We start from the raw sequence: 21,180 nt of genomic DNA on the forward strand, positions 1-21,180 counted from the left end.
TGTTGGCGCCGTATCGTAATCAACACAGTGATACGGGAAAGGCGCTGCCAAACATGCCAAATAGGTAGAAAAGAGCCATCTGCTTTCGCCTGGTCCACAGCCAGTAAAGTGGGAGCAACAGTGTTTCCGCTGGAAACAAAACTCCTTTTCCCTGTCATTCAATGTTTTAATATAGATTTACCCGCCAGCTGGCGTGTATAAATTCTGTCATAAATGGCAGTCGGGGATCCTTACGCCACTACATGTGTGCCTGAACAGTTTCATAATGAACCGAAACTACTTTTACACTTCTCAACGGGTGGGCTGGCTGGCCATCACCGGGCGCATTTCCTCCGCAACAGCGTGCACACTGCGCAGCGACCGGCTCGAGTGCGGCTCCGAAAGGCCCCCGGGGGTGAAAGTGGCTCACAACACAACCACTTAGTTAGGGTTAGGAAACGGTCGGGGTTGACGTTAACTTCACTGACTAACGACTCACGTGACTGACGATCCTAATGACTCACGTGACTTACGGGGCTGACGATACCGTCAAGTCATGTGACTAACAACTCACGGGACTTACGGAACTGAAGATACTAATGACCAACGGGACTGACGATACTAAAGACTCACATGACTCACAGAATTGACGATACTAACAAGGTCCAAGGTCCAATCTCATAAAATCCTGAATGGTGCCACCTCCACCTCATTTTCAGCCAAGAAAAACCTAACTGTCCTCCCGAGAAACATCATCAGTCATTTCAGCAAATGCCCCAAAACAGCAAACTGTTTAAGTGACAAAACCCTCAAATGGTCGACAGGTAATGTAACAGAACCTCTGACTTTAACACAGGAGACTATTGTTCCTTCCCTGTTTCCAGTGTTGGTTTCTTTAAGCCATGAAACACCATCGTACCATCATTAATGCCTCTATAAAGTGTAAATGGCAAATTAATTCAGTTTGAAGAATAGTGAAGGGTGCTTACTTTGAACTCTGAACTAAATGTTGATTCTACGGCCGCAAACTATCCCAACTATTTTTACTGCAGCTCAGCAAACACCAAATCGGATCATTAAGACCTTAAATAATAAAAATGTGGCTCCAGGACGTTGGCCAAGCAGCATATAGGAACATGTTGAACATGTGACTGTGTTTTATGAAACACAGTAAAGGAAGTGAAAACCTCAAAGCCAGGATAGAGAGAGAGAAACAATACTGCGTCAGCCAGCAGCTATAAAACTTCCATTATTGAAGAATGGAAAATGTCAAAGTTTGTGGGCTCTGAGGTTGTAAAACGACCTGTCAAAACACTGCTGGCTTCAAATGTGACCTTCCCTACCTGGTCTAATCCTTCCTGGGACTCTGTAAACCTCCGTAAAGAGGGTCCAAACACTAAAACACAACATTTCACTCAGACAGTCCCCACAGTGCTTTCAACAACTCTATCATGTGGTCCTCTTTGTGTCTGTGCACATGACGTGTTAGGCTGTCCCTTTAGTCTGTGACCCTGATTTGAACCATCGGCACTATTTGCACAAAAAAACATGTGAACCGTTTTAATCTCCGAGCAGCAGACGTCTGTGAATGTAGAGTCAATATTTCACCTTTTGTTTCCCCCAAATTAATCCTCTGTTTCTGTTTCTTCCTCCTGCTGCTGCAATTACCCAGTTTCCCTTCAGGGATCAATTAACTCCATCTCATCTTTATTTATTACTTAGTTCTGTAATCAATGCAGCTGTGCGAGCCTGGAAAGCCAAGTTCCTGCTGGCTGTCGAATGTCTCGCCATATTTAGGTCAGAAAATAGTGAAAACGGTTCTTCACGAGACCCCCAGGCCTCGAGTGACGTCTTCTAATTGCTTGTTTTGTTCCAACAGTCCAAAACACAGAGATATCAACAAGTGAAAAGACAGCAAATCTGAAATATCAATAAGTAAGAATCTATGGCCCCGACCACGGCTCTGAAATATCAGTAAGTTAGAATCTATGGCCCCGACCATGGCTCTGAAATATCAGTAAGTTAGAATCTACGGCCCCGACCATGGCTCTGAAATATCAGTAAGTTAGAATCTACGGCCCCGACCATGGCTATGAAATATCAGTAAGTTAGAATCTATGGCCCCGACCACGGCTCTGAAATATCAGTAAGTTAGAATCTACGGCCCCGACCATGGCTCTGAAATATCAATAAGTTAGAATCTTGAATGTCAAACTTCTGAGTTTTATAACTTAAAAAAAAAAAGAAGCCTAAATAGATTTTTATAACGAAGCCGAAAAGATTCAGATTGAATGGACAGATTGAGATTCAGGATTTAGACTTTATGAACTACCTGGAGAGTTTCAGGGCACAGATACGGTCAAGTTATCGTGTTTATAAAACGCCAGACTTCGACCTGTCACCAGGAGCTTTGGGGCCTCGTTGTTGCAGAACAAGTTCAGGGACGGCCTGCAGCACTTTGACAGGAAGACTCTGACTGACTGACAGCTTCTCGGCGGTGTTGTGAAAATCTTCTCACTCGAGTCATTCACAGCCACATGTACAGAGTCCACTGTGATTGACACGGCACACAATGAGCAGCAACGAGCGGCGTCGGGATGCATCAGACCATATGAACCGGACAATGGACCCTTTTAATGTCGACGTCATGATGACGTCACAGTGTTAGCTGGAGGCAAAACAAAGGAAAGACTGGAGGCTAACACTAGCCCAAGGAGTCTATATGACATCATTGCACATTTTCATCCATGCATCATAGCTGTTAGCACAAGCAGACGTATACAAACCTCCAGGACACACACACATACAGACACATGAGCAGGGTGTTAGCAGCACTCACCACTAGCTGGTGCAGCAGTAGTTAAGTGAATGCAATGAGGGGAGCAGACTGTGAAGAGAAGGACAGATTAGTGGACATCAGCGTTTTGGTCACTTCAGGGAAATACAGGGACATTTTTTAGAGCCGTAACATTGATAGGAGGTCAATTAGTCAACGAGGCGATCAGTTAATAATAACTGCATCATGGGAGTCGGGTTAATTACACAGAAACAGCAACAAGACAGGGTCAAAGTGACAGTTACACAGATAATTAATAATTAAGGCGGAGCGTAAGCAATCAGTCATTCAGCGATAATAAAGGGTTGAACATGGAGGTCAGTCACTGAGGCAATCAGACAGACAAGATAAAGGTTGTCTGAAGGTCCAGGAATTAGACAGATCCCTCAGAATTTCTTTAGTCACCTTGTGTATTCAGTAAGTAAATATACAGTCTGTCAGTGCAGTACATTAACAGTATTATTATACAGTAGGTCGTCTTCTGTTTTTGTCTTATGTGCCAGTCCCCCTCGGCATTGGAAACCGACGCACGGGGTACCCCTCTTGCGTTAATTTTGGACGGACCAGGCACGGTGTGTCAATATACGCTCGTTACATGTATAGTGTCCTTTTCAAAATAAACTTCCATTTTCACAGGAAGTTAGGTATAGGCAACACAACCACTCAGTTAGGGTTAGGAAACAATCGTGGTTGACGTTAACTTCATTGATTAACGACTCACGTGACTCATGGGACTGACGATAACGACTCATGTGACTCAATGGGGTTGACGATAACGACTCACTTGACTAACGACTCATGTGACAAACGACTCACATGACTCACTGGAATCACGATACTAACGACTCACGTGACAGACGATACTAACGACTCACGTGACAGACGATACTAACGACTCACGTGACAGACGATACTAACGACTCACGTGACAGACAATACTAATGACTCACGTGACAGACGATACTAACGACTCACTTGACAAACGATACTAACAACTCACATGACAGAGGATACTAACGACTCACGTGACAGACGATACTAACGACTCACGTGACAGACGATACTAACGACTCACATGACAGACGATATTAACGACTCACGTGACAATCGATACTAACGACTTACGTGACAGACAATACTAATGACTCACGTGACAGACAATACTAACGACTCACATGACAGACGATATTAACGACTCACGTGACAATCGATACTAACGACTCACGTGACAGACAATACTAATGACTCACGTGACAGACAATACTAACGACTCACGTGACAGACTATACTAACGACTCACGTGACAGACGATACTAACGACTCACGTGACAGACGATACTAACGACTCACATGACAGACGATATTAACGACTCATGTGACAGACTATACTAACAACTCACCTGACTCACAGGACTGATGATACTTACGACTCGTGACTAGCGACTCACGTGACAGACGATACTAACGACTCACGTGACAGACGATACTAATGACTCACGTGACAGACGATACTAACGACTCACCTGACTCACAGGACTGATGATACTTATGACTTGACTCGTGACTAGTGACTCCTGGGACTCACGGGACTGACAATAACGACTCACGTGACTAATGACTATAGGGACTGACAATACTGAGGAGTCACGTGACTGCGGTATTTGGCGAGTTGGGAGTGAGAACGGGTTGGCGTTATCAGTCATTATCAGCCTCATAGATGAGGGTCAGTAGGGGCCTGCTACGTTATAAAAATGAAAGCGAAACTTAAACACTAACATTCAACAAAATCACTTAGTTAAGTTTAGGGAGAAACATTGTGTTTTGGATTAAAATAACTACGTTTCAAAAGTGAAAGTGAAACACAAAAACAACTACACAGGATGCGAACCCCGTCGCCATGTTGTCTGTGTCCCATCCATCGCCACCGACCTCCACCTCATATAGAGTTTCACAGTGAGGATCACAGCAGATAAGATGTCAGGTAGAAAGAAGAAAAGTTAAAGTCATCTCCCCCCCACTGTGTTTTACACTTTAACCGTGTGTGCGTGTACAAGAGAGTCAGGAAACTTCCTGCAGAATCATGCATTTTCTTGAAAACCACTGCAGGTCTCACACACACACACACACACACACACACACACACACACTATTCTCCAGTGGGTACAGCGTTGGCAGGAATTTCCCTGAAACCGCTGTGGCTAACCTCCTGTGGCTACACACTCATTAACAACGCTTTAAAGAAGAGGTACAGTACTACTCTGTGGAGACACACACACGGACACACACAGGATATTCTTACACTCTGGTTAATACTTAAATATGGTGAGAAAATTCTTGATTATGTAAAGTTGGTTTCAGGTTTTTAAGTGTGTCAAGAGAGTCTGGGGCCTCTTGTACCAGTGTGTGTGTGTGTATATATATATATATATATATATATATATATATATATATATATATATAAAAAAAAAGGGTTGTCAATCGATTTAAATATTTAATCGCAATTAATTGCATATTTTTTATCTGTTCAAAATGTACCTTAAAGGGAGATTTGTCAAGTATTTAATACTCTTATCAACATGGGAGTGGGCAAATATGCTGCTTTATGCAAATGTATGTATATATTTATTATTGTAAATCAATTAACGACACAAAACAATGACAGATATTGATCCAGAAACCCTCACAGGTACTGCATTTAGCATAAAACAATATGCTCACATCATAACATGGCAAACTGCAGCCCAACAGGCAACAACAGCTGTCAGTGTGTCAGTGTGCTGACTGGACTATGACTTGCCCCAAACTGCATGTGATTATCATAAAGTGGGCATGTCTGTAAAGGGGAGACTCGTGGGTACCCATAGAACCCATTTACATTCACATATCTGGAGGTCAGAGGTCAAGGGACCCCTTTGAAAATGGACATGACAGTTTTTCCTCGCCAAAATTTAGCGTAAGTTTGGAGCGTTATTTAACCTCCTTCACGACAAGCTAGTATGACATGGTTGGTATCGATGGCTTCATTAGGTGTTTTAGAGTTTCATATTAACTATGGACAATCATGAGATTATTATATACAGTAGTATGTGTGTGTGTGTTTTACCAGCCAACTGGGTTTTTAGCAGGAATCAGGAAGGTGGTTGGTCAGCAGCCAAAACTGGTGGCTGGAGTTAATTATCTTTCCAGCCGCAGTCAAAATGTACCAGAATATAGCTGATGTCTGGTTGTAATTTTCCACCCTGATAGCAAACCCACTGAAACATTTAGTGCTTGAAGTTACTGCATGGTACAATACAATGTGTGTGTGTGTTTTGCATAATATCTCAGCACAATGTTTTTACTGATTATTATCTCCTCGCCGTGACCTCGTTAACTGAACTGCTGACTGCTTCCTGTACTCACTGCAGCTGAGCGTGGTGTCGGTCTGGGCCATGGTGGACGGGATGGTCCAGTGGCTGTTGTCCCAGTCGATGACGTTGCCCACCTTGTCGCAGCTCAGCGCGTTGAGCTGCTGCACCGTCATGGCGTAATCCCACAGACGCAGGTTATAGATGTTCCCGTCGAAGCTGTGCTGCCCTGAACACACAGAAACATCGCAGGTCAGATAAATGCTCGTGACCTTCATATTAATTCAGGTTCTTTAGACGTCTTTGTTCAACAGTATTTAAATGACTGCATTTCTTCTTTTCTTTTCTTTTTTATAACCAGATAAAAGTCTAATTGAGACATAAATCTCTTATATAAGAGGCAGAATTCTACCTTTCAGCCTGCTCGACACAAAGATTTAAATGCGTTGGAACAACTGTGTGACATAGACCGACGCACGGGCTTCCCCTCTAGCGTTACTTTTGGACGGACCGGGGACGGCGTGGTCAATATACGCTCATTACATACATAGTGTCCTTTCAAAATAAACTTCCGTTTTCACAGGATGTTAGGTTTAGGCAACACAACCACTCAGGAAACGGTCGTGGTTGACGTTAAATAACAGGATTTATGATACTAATGATTCACATGATTTACAGAGCTCACGATACTAACGACTCACGTGACTAATGACTCACGTGTCTAACGACTCACGCGACTAAAGACTCGACTTACGGGGCTAATATTATTGATGACTCATATGACTAACAACTCACGTGAATAAATATTCGACTTATGAGGCTGATGATACTAATGACTCACGTGACTAACGACTCACATGACTTAGGGGGCTGGCGATACTAACAACTCATGTGACTAACGACTCACAAGACTTAGAGGGCTGACGATACTAACGACTCACGTGTCTAGCGACTAATGAGACTAACGACTCACAAGACTAACGACTCACGTGTCTAACGACTCACGTGACTAACGACTCACGTGACTAACGACTCACAAGACTAACGACTCACGAGACCAACGACTCATGTGACTAAATAAGTCACTTTTAGTTTCACACGGGACACCAACAGCGGTCTCCTGGTTCAAAGTCTTGTGTTTGTTTGCCCCGTCCAGCTCCCCGCCCCGTCTCTTGCCCCGAATGAAGTGTTATGAGATATTTTGACTTGTAATTAGACAAATATGCTTGGTAAGATTTTGTGTTTTTGCAGTTTCCAGATGTGTTTAAACCTGCAGATCACCAGTCGGTGATAAACTTCTTGGTTGCAAAGCAAAACGAGACTAAACATCCTTCAATCTGGACCACTAACCGGTCTGAGATGATGAATTAACGATAAATCTCACCTCCTAACCGGAACTGCCCACCGGCTGGAACAGAGTGCCCAGTAGAGGTGGAGCAGGTCTCGGCCCGGTAGTTCCCGTTGAAGTAGACCGCCACGCGGCCGTTGGATGAGGACCAGAGCGCACAGAAAGGCCTCATGGAGGAGGTGAAGTCAGCGGAGGTGATGATGGAGTCGATGGAGCACACCACCCCGTCAACGATCATCTTCATCCCGGACTGATCGGAGCCCAGACTCAGAGCCACGTTGTTGCTGCTGTCGTGGTAGGTGAAGATCCACTCTTTCTGTTCAGGATCCACAAACAGTCATCACTTTAAATAATATAATGTAGCTTCAAACAGCAACATCATTTTCTTTTATAGCAGCAAAAACTCACTGAAAACAATCGCTGCTAAAGTTTTTATTTTTTCTCAAACATTTTACAGCTTCAAAACAACTTTAATAAACATCTTCATTCATAAATTATTTAAATGAAACATATATTTGTGGCTTTATTGATTTGTTGTTATAACGATCAATTAATTTGAGAGTGACAGCAGGTTTTAATCTTTTGGTATATTAAATAAAATAAAATAAACCGTTTATAAATTTATCAGACTTAAACAGGAGAGTATGTTCTGATGATATTTCCTGATAAAAAATGTAAATTATTGATTCTTTTTTTTCTAATTAGACAGATACCACAGACATAACATTATTAGTATACCCAATACAAAATGGTCTTACGGGGAGGCATATAAATACCACAACATTACACGGACATATCACGTGTCATGAGTACGCATTTTAGTGTTTTTGCGTGTCATTTGTACGCCACGTAAACGTCCGCCGTTAGGTTCCGGCAAGAAAACCACTAACTTAGGGTTCAGGCAAGAAAAACACTTAGTTAGGGTAAGGAAAATGTCATGGTTGGGCTTAAAATAAGTAAGTAAACTAAGTAATACACGTACGGAAACAACGTAACACAACTATGGAAAACACGTCATAAACGTCACTAAAAAACAAAAGGTCTTTCTCGTTTTTTATACTACGTCACTAACACTTACCGTAGCATTTATACACGTTGATAGTTACTGTTTATGTTGGAAAATAAAGGCCAACTTGAAGAACTGATGTGCTCACTAAGCTATAGATGGTATTTGATGGCATTTAAAGGTCCTGAAAACACATTTTCTCAATCAGATGGAGTCCTACATGACATCAAAGTTTTCTGGCAAAGTTTTGATTATTTCACTTGAGATGTTTCTGTATTTTTTTCTTTCGTCTAAACTCTTCTCACTAGTTTGAATTGGGCGGGGCTCAATAGGAACAATATGATGACAGTTGTGGGGTTGGTCCCTGATGAAGCAGATTATAGTTTTAAAGTCAAAGTTAACCCTAGAAATGGTCAACCCGTGCCTACTCTGGTATTTTTGCTTATTGTGATGTCATTTCTTGGATTATCTTCAAATGCCTCATATCCCTAAAATCTGTACAACCCATGTTCACGTAACATAAGGTCACAAAACATAACGTAACTTAATATAAGGTAACGAAACGTAACGTAACGTAACATAACATACCGTAACGTATCGTAACATAAGGTAACGAAACATAACGTAACTTAATATAAGGTAACGAAACGTAACGTAACGTAACATAATATAAGGTAACTAAATATAATGTAACATAAGGTAATGAAACATAACATAGCGTAACATAACATAGCGTAACATAACATAGCGTAACATAACATAGCGTAACATAACATAGCGTAACATAACATAGCGTAACATAACATAGCGTAACATAACGTAGCGTAACATAACGTAGCGTAACAAACCGTAACGTAACATAACATAACGTACCGTACCGTAACATACCGTAACGTAATGTAACGTAACGTAACGTAACGTAACGTAACGTAACGTAACGTAACGTAACGTAACGTAACGTAACGTAACATAACGCGTCAACCTTGTGATGACGCCAAGACGGAAGCCTTAGCTTTCTTTTTAAGCGTTCTTCAAAAATCCTGATTTTGAATATTGCTAAAAGCGTGATTTTTCATGCGATCTAAAAAAAATCTAAGTTGTACTGTTTGATACTTGCTCAAAGTATTAAAAGTAAGTATCTTTGTCTGTTTCAGAACAAATGTTTTCTGGGTCTTTAACGACACCATATCCCTCCTGTACCTACAGCCCCGTGTGTTGTCTACCTGTTTCTGGCTGCTGCGTTCCACCTCAAAGCAAAGCGTCAGGTGACTGAGCGTCGGTATGGAAACGGAGTTGGCGACCTCGGTGATCTGGCCGTTGCCTCTGGATATGGTGACCTTCTGGTTCCTCAGGGCCACGGCAACTACAGAGGAAAGGACGGATGGAAGCAAGGAAAGAAGGCAAGAAGAAGAGTAAAGAACAAGATGAAGAAAGTACACAGGAGGCAGAGAAATGTGAGCAAAAAAATAAGGAGAGGAAAAAGTTAGAGGACGATTTAAAAGAGAGAAGACGATAGAAAGGAAGAAAGGAATTGAAAAGCAGAAAGAACAAAAAAGGAAAAGTGGAAAAATCATGCAAAGAAAAACAAAAGATTAAAAGATGGGATGAATAAAGAAGAGGAATGGGCAACAAAGACGGAGAAAAAACATTAAAGAAAGAAAGTCAGACGGAACAGATGGAGTGAAAATGCATCATAACAGAAAAACATTTTCATCCATCTTTATTTCAACTAATCGTCTTATTCTAATATAAACCTTTGTGATGCCTGTAAAAACAAAACACACATAAAACATGACTCATACTTTATATTATTCTACACTTCCGAGCAGTTCGTCCACACGTACTGATGAATAAGAAGGTTTGTCTGTTTTTCCCAGCAGGACGACTCTGACTGGAGCTGCTGGCCGAGAGCGAAACACTGACAACCAGTATGCAAATGGAAAAACACCAACACACTCACACTAATACCACACACACACCAAAACACCACACACTGCTGTCAGAGCGGCCACGGCTTGTGGTTTCAGACTTTAACTTAAAGCTGCAAAAACATCCCAACTCCAAAGTTCACTCATACTTCAACTTTGTTGAACCGTGAGATGTCGTAATCACTGTAATGAATGTTTATAATAAAAGTAAATCTAATATCATAAAGTACACTGCCACTTTTTGTTTTCATTTAGAGTTATTTATTAATTGTTATTGACGTGTGGAAAGATCTGAACATATAAAGAGTCCACAGAGACACAAAGAAGTGGTCGACCGATATGGGCTGTTCAATAGCCGATGCCGATTATTAGAGAGCAGGTCGATATATAATATTTGCCGATATCATGCTTTTTCTTTTTGCATCTAATAAAATACAACAATTTAATAAATTAAACAAAAATGCTGAACATATATTTATTAGGGCTGTCAAAGTTAACGCGATAATAACACGTTAACACAAATTCATCTTAATGCCATTCATTTCTTTAACTAATTAATGTAACTTGGGATTTTCAGGTTGTAGTAGGTTCAGTTTTAAAGCCAGAGTGAAGATCCTGGTATCATATGAAACTAGAAAACATAAAGAATCCATCGGTACCAACCATGTCATACTAGCTTGTCGTGAAGGAGGTTAAATAACGCTCCAAACGTAGGTTACATTTTGGCGAGGAAAAACAGTCATGTCCATTTTCAAAGGGGTCCCTTGACCTCTGACCTCCAGATCAGTGAATGTAAATGGGTTCTATGGGTACCCACGAGTCTCCCCTTTACAGACATGCCCACTTTATGATAATCACATGCAGTTTGGGGCAAGTCATAGACAAGTCAGCACACTGACACACTGACAGCTGTTGTTGCCTGTTGGGCTGCAGTTTGCCATGTTATGATTTGAGCATATTGTTTTATGCTAAATGCAGTACCTGTGAGGGTTTCTGGATCAATATCTGTCATTGTTTTGTGTTGTTAATTGATTTACAATAATAAATATATACATACATTTGCATAAAGCAGCATATTTGTCCACTCCCATGTTGATAAGAGGATTAAATACTTGACAAATCTCCCTTTAAGGTACATTTTGAACAGATACAAAATGTGTGATTAATGACGATCAACTATTTTAATCAATTGACAGCCCTAGTTAACACACGTAAAAATATAAACTATGACTGGATTACTCCAGTGTATTCTGGGAGGCTCCTCTTGTCTACATGATCAGCACTTTCAACTCTTGTTTTTATTTCAAAGTAAGAGCGTGACGTTAGTCAAGATGACTACGATTAACAAACCAACACCCCGGATCGTTGTCAGCCTGATAGCAGCGTGTTAGCCTGGATTAGTTGGAACAGAACAGCACTCTGGTGTCGGCCTGAACCTACCGTGTCGGAAGCTAACACTGAACCCCCTCTTCTGCACGCTGAAGTCGGAGGTAAAAGACAGCTCCATCACGTTCCCCGTCGAGTTGAGCGTCAGCCCGTTGGCCGTCGGGCCGCAGAACTTAACGTCCGCGTTGCCCGTATTCACCACCACCCGGTCGTAGATGCAGCCCGGCGCCTCCTCCAGGTCAAAGTCAAGGAAGGAGAGCTGGATGATGAAGCCGGCGGGGGCCTGCATGGTCCACTTACAGGCCTGCGAGTTGGGGTATTTCTGCGGGTAGCAGGGCGACGTGAACTCCCCCTGGGCGTCCGTCAGCACCACGTTACAGTTGGTGGAGCTGCAGCCCAGCGCTGGAGGTGATGAAATTCATCAACTTTCAAAAAAGGGGAACAACCTCCACTGAAGCTGTTAAGGTAGAGTAACATCACTCAGAGGACAAGATGCTAGTAGACGAGGACACAAGGGGACAGGACAATAGAAGAGGATAGGACCCATCAAAAGGTATAGGAGACAAGACCGTAAAGAAACCGTTAGAGATCAGGAGGCAGGTGAGGACGTGTCGAGGACAAACACAGTCGAGTCGGCCGAAAGATTCAAGGACAAAGACAAACGCTTTCAAGAAGAAGGTTAAAAAGACTTTTAGGGTTCAGGAGACAAAACCAAGACTTGTTTTAGAGACACAAGAAGAGTAGTTTAGGATCGTCTTTGAGAGATTGAACTCCAGGAATCAAAGAGGAAATAAACGGGACAAGACGAGACGTGCAGTTAGCTAAAGGTTCAGCAGCCCAGAGAGAAATCAACCAATCAATCAATCAATCAATCAATCAATCAACGAGGAGCAGATTGATTGATTCTAGACAGAAGTGGACTGGATGTGTTCACTTCCTCCAAGTCAGCATTGCACCAAAATCCACAACCACCAGACCCATGGTTTTACAAAACACCATCTGTAGTACCAGACACCATGCACATGCAGAGTAACGTTGCCAGTTAGATCCGGAAAAAGTCACCTATTTAAGGAAAGATTGAGCAGTCAGATCCTATTTTTAAAATTGAAAAGACCGATGAGTCAATCACTGCAGATTTCAGTCCGCTGGTGTTCAGGAGAAACTTTTTTTCCTCTATGATTTAATTTAAGGTTATGGTATCGGGTCTGATACTGTGCTCATGTACTCGTACTCGCAAAACGGCTCCGATACAACGGCACCGATACCACTTTACAGCAGCGTGACGTTAACCTCTCGTCACCATCTTGCAGGTCCTATCGCATGCGGTCGTGCTCACGCTCCACCTCCGCGGGTGAGACGGGCCGGTGGTGCGCTGGACCACACGGGGCCGGGATCCCACCTCAGCCGCCGCGCGCCGGCCCTCACTTTCATTGCGCCACGGGGTTTTGCTCGCACCCTCTGACTCGCGCGTGCGTTCGAATCCTTGGTCCGTGTTTCAAAACGGGTCAGGTGGGTTGCAGACATCGCCGCAGACCCCTTGTGCCTTTTACGTGGGCCAAGCCTTGCCCTGGGGGCACGGCGCGTTTGGGGCGCACTAAGGACAGTCCGCCCCGGTGACACTTTGGTCACGCCTCGAGCCTTTCCAAGCCGACCTAGAGCCGGTCGCGGCGCACCGCCTCGTAGGGGGGACTCCCCAGCCTGCCGTGTGTCGCTCACACCCTCCAGCTGCCTGTTAACGAGGGTCTTTTGGCACAGAGAAGTATTCGTATCGGTACTAGGTATCGGCGAGTACCCAAATGTAAGTACTGGTAACGGTGCATCCCTACATACAACTAAGCTGCACAGAGGAACATGAATTATTTCAGGTTACCTGTCTCATGTACTACTGTCACGATATAGCGACCGTTTTATAAATATAACTTTTTTTAATCATAATTGCTCCAATCTCACCTACTGATGCTTTAACCACATGTTTCAAACTGTTTAAAAATGCAACCATAATCCAGGAGAAAATGCATTTCCCATGAAATGTGATTGATTAGTTGAATGGGAACATTATTTTGTAGGAGCTCTGTGAAATACAAGTACGTCAGGTTTTTAATAGGTTCACTGCAAACCACAAACTGTGCTGAGGAGGTACAGAGTGTACCAACCACCAGGACTCCGGCTGCATGGACGGGGTCACATTGTCCTTTTACTGTATGTTCTCGCTTGTATTTTTCCTTTTCCGACTCAATATTGAGCCTGAAAAGTGGAGTGAAGGTGGCGTTGTGTTTAAGTTTCTCTCACTGTGAGTGTTCTGGTAATTCCAGGTCAGAGAACCAGAGAGACACGCAGGAGCCACAAACAAACAGAAAACACATTAACAGGCCGGTCCATTAGAGGAACTCAGCGAACGCAGCCGATCCAGTTGGATTTGATTATGATTTTTCACACACATCAAACATGTTCATCATTTTCAATAACAGCTGGAAAGACGAGCCGCCGTCCCTCACGAAAAATAATAACAGACAAGAGCTGAAATGGAAAGTGGAAAGAATGGTTCGTCTCTCTCTCTCTCTCTCTCTCTCTTGCTCGCTCGGGGTAACAATGGCCTCCGTTGATCTCAGGCTCGGGCCTTCGCCGCAGCCAAAACCACAGCCAACGCACTGGAAACGTCACGAGCACCAGTATGTTAACGTTTTAACCCTTCCTCACTTCCTACTGCGGTCACATTCTGCAGAAACATCCACTTGCTCGTGGGAATTTTTAAAAGAAACTGTTGAAGTAGTTGAGACTACAGGTCTATTACCTCTAAGCTGCTACTGTCTCCTGGTATATATACTGGGAGTATGTTCATTTATGGGTTCTGTCACTTTCTAGAAACATTTCCAGACTTCTGTAATTCTGCCTGGAACTCAAATTAACAACAAACTGAAGAACATAAAGAATCAGCCGTCACAACCAATGAATCAAAAGTAAAAATCATAAAATCAATGCTGTTGAAGGAGACGACTTCCAGCGGCATTGAGTGAGTCAGACTTTAAGCAAACTGTAATACTCATTACTCTTATTTGATACATTTCCTAACTATTGATGCCAGTTCCCTTTTTGACTTCCCCCTCGCCCTAACCTCACCGCTTTACTAAATAAAGTCATAACTTAACGAGAAAAAAGTCGTAATATTACGAGAATAAAGTCATAACTTAACGAGATTTTTTTTTTTTATATTACGAGAATAAAGTCATAACTTAACAAGAAAAAAGTCGTAATATTACGATAAAGTCAAACTTTACGAGAAAAAAAGTTGTAATATGAGAATAAAGTCATAACTTTAAGTCATAGCCCCTCTCCAGTGGCTCCACAGGGAGTCACTGGAGAGGGACTATCTGGGATGTTGGCAGCAGGGATGCTCATTTTGAAAAATGTTCTTAACCGATAACCGACCCTCGTTAACCGTTTATTAACCGTTAACCGACAAGATTTGTGCCTCGCATGCAGCGGTGTACCAGCTGCAGGAGCACAACATAATGGCGTTCTAGCTGTGAACGTAGGTGTAGCAGTGTAGTTTCTTTGTCGGTGAATAAATGCTACGAAACTACAACTCCTCCGCTCCAATCAAGCGAGCTGGAGAGACGGGAGCCGACTTCCTGTATCCTGCAACTCCGGCTCCGCCTCTTAAGGTGGACTGTTAGGGTGGAGCAGATTTTCTCCTTAAAGAGACGAGCCGCTCCTCTGAGCCGCTCAGCTTTTTAATGAATTATTAACATTTCTTTTAACCATTTTAACCGATAGCGTTAATCGGTTAAAATGCTTAATGTTGGTTAACGGTTAATTATGGACATCCCTAATTGGCAAGTGTTCCTTTGACCCGCCTGTATACCCTGACGACCACGTTTTGACCTGCTGGTTTATTACGTGCTATCACCTCATCGTATCGCAGCTCTGACGTTCTGCATATGAGGCTGTTTAACGGAGAAGAAACGGTTGAAACGTGCCGAGTGTTCCAGACAAAGAGCTGCAGGACTGATGTGAGTTTCAACATGTGTTTCTGCTGCGAGTCTCACTGTAACTCCTCTATCCTGCTCCATAAAGCATGTAAACTGTACACATTATACACCTCTAGACTCAAGTCAAACCATTTCCTTCAATGTGTGTGTGTGTGTGTGTGTGTGTGTGTGTGTGTGTGTGTGTGTGTGTGCGTGTGTGTGTGTGACTCTGCGGCCATTAAAGTTGTTCAGCATGAAATTTCAGGAACATTTGGATGCAACATCAAAAAACACCAAACTCCTTTTTTTCCTCACTAATGGAAAAACTAGAAGCAGCCGCACAAATCACATACCGAGCAAACGCACACACGCACGCACGTGTACACACACACACACACACACACACACACACACACACACACACACACACACGCACACACACGCATGTACACACATACACAGACACACACACACACACACACACACACACAGACAGACAGACACACACACACACACACACACACACAGACAGACAGACACACACACACACACACACACACACAGACAGACAGACACAGAAACAAGGCTACATACTCTACAAACTGAATGAAATCAGAGGATCAGGAGAGACGTAGAAGTCTACACTCCCCAAGAGAGTCTCACTGTGTGTGTGTGTGTGTGTGTGTGTGTGTGTGTGTGTGTGTGTGGGTGTGAGTGTGTGTGTTTGTGTTGGAAACCACACAATTCAACCCCCCCCCCCAAAAACCCTTAAAAGCTGCGTCTCAAGTTTCTGGCAGCACCAACCTCACGTTTCTCTTTCTCCTCTCGTCTCCAGCCGGCTCTGGAGGCTGTGAACCTTCGACCGGCCCGGATCAGAACAGAACCAGACGGAACCAAACAGAACTCACGGTCGGACTAGCAGATAATATAATAATTGTTTTGTTATTTAAAGGAGTATTCCACCAATTCAGCGTTGCACTCAACATCTAAATCGATGCAGCAGAACCAGAGATATCTTTCTTTTTTTATTCCACACATTCTTCTTCCTTGACGAAACCTGGCGCCTACATTACCCACAATGCATCTCAACAGCCAGCAGTTGGTTAAGAGATTCTGGTGTGTTAAGTTAGTAATGTAGCCTGCAGCAGAGATGAGCAGTGGACTATTGCATAATATTCTCGCGCCCAACTCGACCGACGCACAGGTACACGTCAGAATAATAATAATAAAATAATAATAAAAAAATAATAAAATTAATATTAAAAAATTTATTAATAATAAATAAAAAACAACATTACTTTTTTAGTTATTTTCTTATTATTATAATGTTTTTATTAATGATTTTTTTGGTATTTGTAGAAATTGGGTGGGACAAAAATGTAAAAAAATGAGTCCTTAATGTTCATTGTATTTCGTTGTACCTGTTCATTGAATAAATACATTTATCAAAAAAATCTACGTTGTATAAAATAGTGTTGAACCAACCAGCATTAGTGCTGACTGATAAAACAAGCCGAGTGTTGTTGGATCCTGATCTCTCTCTGAACTCAAACTAAACATCCTGTACTGTAACACCTCCTGCTGCTGCTGCTGCTGGCACACTGCTAACCACTGGACAACATCTGTCCTGCATTACATCTGTACTATTATACCTTTCATCTGTCCTCTGAAGCGTCTTTAACATTATACTGTAAAAGCAAATCAATGCTTCATGCAAAGTTCAAATAGTGACCTCTCCGTTGAGTGTTCCTCCTCCTCCACAAAACTCTGAACTTGGAAACAGTCTCATAGTAGAAACTTTTACTTTTACACCAACTAGTTCAGGGCTCAGCAACCTTTACTATCAAAAGAGACATTTTAGGAAAACAAATAAATAAAAATAATCAAAACATTTGATCATTGTGATGAAGGTAACACAGTTTATAGTCTAAGTATATAGTATATAAGTCAGATGTACTACGGAGTATTAGGGCCACATTGAGGGAAAAAACATCTGAGATTTACAGAATAAAGTCAGAATATTACGAGAAAAAAAGTCGTAACTTTATGAGAATATATTGTCTCTTTGGTCGTGTTGCTGTGTCAATAGATGCCTTTACTGTTGATTGTCAGACATAAATACATCCATATTAAGTTAAATGATGGTAGTCTTAATGTTTACTGACACTATAGCCATGCACGTGATATAAAATGACTAATCTTATACTAAGTTAAGTTTAAAAATGGTATCTTTTACTACCATCCTCCAGGTTACAGCAGCTGGCTGGAGTCTCTCTGCTCCGGTTTTATAACCCTGATGACGTTTCTCTGAGCAGCTGATAACAAACAGCTGACCGCTCAGGTGTGTGTGTGTGCGAGTGCGTGTGCGTGTGCGTGTGTGTGTGTGTGTGTGTGTGGAGAGGAAGTGCTCTGATGTAAATATGACTGATCTGATAACCAGATGTGTGAACTATAACAACAGAGATTATTCAGTAATCTGTTGAGTTCTGAGATTAGAGTCAGATTAACAGGATGACGGCACGTTGACAGGCAGACGGACATTTCACTACATATCACAGGAATATATATTATACTTTATATACTATATATACTATTATATTATACTATATATACTATATATACTATTATATTATACTGTATTTTAACTCATTAACATTCAGGTTATTTCCTCACCTCTCCTCATCTCCTCTCCTCTTGTTTCCTCCCTTTGTTTCCTCTCCTCTCATCTCTTCTCACCTCTCCTTGTCTTCTGTGTCTCAGTAACTCGGTGTAGCAGGAGAGGAAACATTAATAATAACGAGTAATGACTGGAGGATTACACATTTACATTTAGATGGGTGGATGGTTTTGGCGGTGCGAGGGCGGAGGCGGCGGCGGCGGCGGCGGCGGCGGCTTGTGAAAGACGTTTCCGCTACCGTGAGAGAACTAATTGGAGCTGTTAATGTTTTACAGCATTGTGTTCAGTGTTTCCTCTGCGGACCGCTTCACATCTCAGCCGGTGTGTGTGTGTGTGTGTGTGTGTGTGTGTGTGTGTGTTTAATGGGATTGAAGTCAAAATCTAATTGAATAAAATTGAATTTATTTACAGAATAAACTGCGATGAAGCCTCAAAATCATCAGCTGACGAAATATAAAACGAATGCTAGATAATCTGTTTATTAACTTCTATTTATACATGCAGAGGCGTGTTTCTGGGTCATCATGAGGAGAGGAAACGGAGGGGAAAACATGGGGAAAGAAGTCATTTGGTGAAGGAAAGCACAGAAAAATGACGAAATGATGAGGATAGAGGAGAAAGGTGACAATGTTGGTGAAAAGAAACACTGCATCTATTATTTAAGTACTTTTGTGTTTAAAAAGTATAAACCAAACTATAATACTGTTCAGCTTTATCACACAAAAATCATTCTTGTGACTTAAGAGGGAAAGAAAATTGACAAACATTAAGTGTCATCTAGTGCGCAGAGGAAATGACATGAAACAACATAAACCGATTCAAAACATGTAGTCCTGTTAAAAATAAACCTAAAATTATCATAATTTATAAACGTACAAAACATACAATCAATATGCTCTCCCCAAAGCCTCCAGACTGCATTGAAAAACGCAGCAATTTTACCTTGCTAGTTGTAAAACGCACTTCACTCAAACTCGACAACACCAAAATGAAACTCATTAAAACCGTCTTTGTTAGTCTTTCAACTGTTCCAACAATCACCAACTCTGGTTTGGTTGAAATTAACCCTTAATTCACCGAGTTAGATGTAACAGGCTACAGACAACCCAACAAACACGGCTTCACTTTTTGAAACTTGTGTGTTTTCTTAGCACGTGTGTGACATCAGGCTGCTGGGATGGCCTGCTGTTTAACAGGCTTCTGTGTGTGTGTGTGTGTGTGTGTGTGTCTATAACACTCTTGAGACACAACCTGCTTCATACAACCAGCCTGTCGCTGTAATTATCAACATCCATTTAATGTGTGAAACACGTCAGCGAGCTCCGAGGCCGAGGCTAACGACCAGCACTGACAGAGTGTGTGTGTGTGTGTGTGTGTGTGTGTGTGTGTGTTTCAATACAAGGCTGCTTTGTCCTTTCATCTTTTATAATCACACACACTTTTACAGGTGGGAGAAACATATTTATTATCACTTTAATATTTCAAGCTTTAATTTTGAGGCTCTTTTCTTGAACGTCTGCTCCTCAAAACGAGGAGAACAGAGCAGAGATGAAAGAATGAATTACATAAACTGGGTTTCACTGTAAAGCTGTCGGTTTGTCACTTCTTACACGTATAAATCATTGTGGGTCGGTGTCCCATGCGCGCTCGCGTGTGTCTACGCTGTTCAGACTCGGACTCCAACACAAACTACACGGAAGCACCAAAACCTCTCGGCTGTATCTAGTGAAGCCCGTCTGTTAAACAGTGCTCCTTCATGTCTATGTAGAGCGAGCGCAAATGCGAGCAACAGGACGCTGACTTTCGTTGACTTAACGGCCACAGGTGTTGCTGTTAACAAGACATTTCTGATTCTTACAAACAGTCCCTTTAGACGTATGTCACGTTGACGTATCGCTGCAACGGGCTGAAGCGTCCAATGCGGCGTCTATGTATATACTGTATGTCTATGGAAACAAGATCCCAGTATAAAAGGTAGAAAGGATTCTTCAAATTCTTAAACTTTGTCCTTGTTTCGGAGCAGCTATCAGTGAGCTGCTGGCATTTCACAAGTCAGTGATACTTCAGCTGATATCTCCACTAAAAATACCTCTCAGTCTTTTTCAGACACTAATCCTGCAGATTAGTCGGCTTCCATCAACCTGCCCTTCTCTCTTTTCACCTCTCCGTCCTCTCTGGCGTTTCGCTCGCATTCTTTCACTTGCATTCCTCTCTCCTCCCTCGTTCATTCCTCTTCCTCTCCTTGGGCTCTTTGCCGTTATCTCTCCGCTGCTTCCTTTCTTCCCTTCCTACCGGCTAAAACTCAGTTTTTATTTTAACAAAGTAAAGCACAACAGCCTCCTGTGCTTGATGAAATGTAAGAATGTGTCTTTGTGCTGCGTGTCTGACGGCGGGACAAAGACATCAGACTGTGAAAATTAAACCTGCTTTGAGGAACCGTTAGAAGTTCTTCAAGTTACAAACGGGACAAAACCCTCAAACGTTCTCTGAAGATCGTCTTTACAAACGCTTTCTTTAGGGAACTCTTCAAGGATATTTTCTCTAGAGACAAAAGTCTGCAGTGCTTAACGGCTCAATCCAGATCTTAGATACATCAGTTATATCTTCATGTCCTTTCAACATCATTTTCAGGAACTAAGTAAGTTTTACTCTGATTAAAACCTCATGCCGCACAGCACAAGATCATGTGATAAAAGCAGAGTTTC

At 42.2% G+C, this 21,180-nt stretch overlaps 1 protein-coding gene across 22 annotated transcripts in view; it reads right to left on the reverse strand.

Moving 5' to 3' along the window:
- Positions 1 to 21,180, reverse strand: part of adgrg6 (adhesion G protein-coupled receptor G6) — an 82,928-nt gene that overhangs the window by 45,248 nt on the left and 16,500 nt on the right. For 14 of the 22 annotated variants that reach the window (XM_074616651.1, XM_074616644.1, XM_074616643.1 and 11 more), the window contains exons 3-7: positions 11,885 to 12,232; positions 9,740 to 9,879; positions 7,547 to 7,826; positions 6,218 to 6,391; positions 2,819 to 2,866 (exon numbers count right to left, since the gene is read on the reverse strand). In XM_074616651.1, the coding sequence (XP_074472752.1) occupies positions 2,819 to 2,866; positions 6,218 to 6,391; positions 7,547 to 7,826; positions 9,740 to 9,879; positions 11,885 to 12,232 (990 nt within the window). The remainder of the gene's footprint in view (positions 1 to 2,818; positions 2,867 to 6,217; positions 6,392 to 7,546; positions 7,827 to 9,739; positions 9,880 to 11,884; positions 12,233 to 21,180) is intronic. The other 8 variants (XM_074616652.1, XM_074616645.1, XM_074616637.1 and 5 more) reach the window with 3 other exon arrangements.

This window comes from Sebastes fasciatus, chromosome 18 (assembly GCF_043250625.1).
Source record: "Sebastes fasciatus isolate fSebFas1 chromosome 18, fSebFas1.pri, whole genome shotgun sequence".
Lineage (NCBI taxonomy): Eukaryota > Metazoa > Chordata > Actinopteri > Perciformes > Sebastidae > Sebastes > Sebastes fasciatus.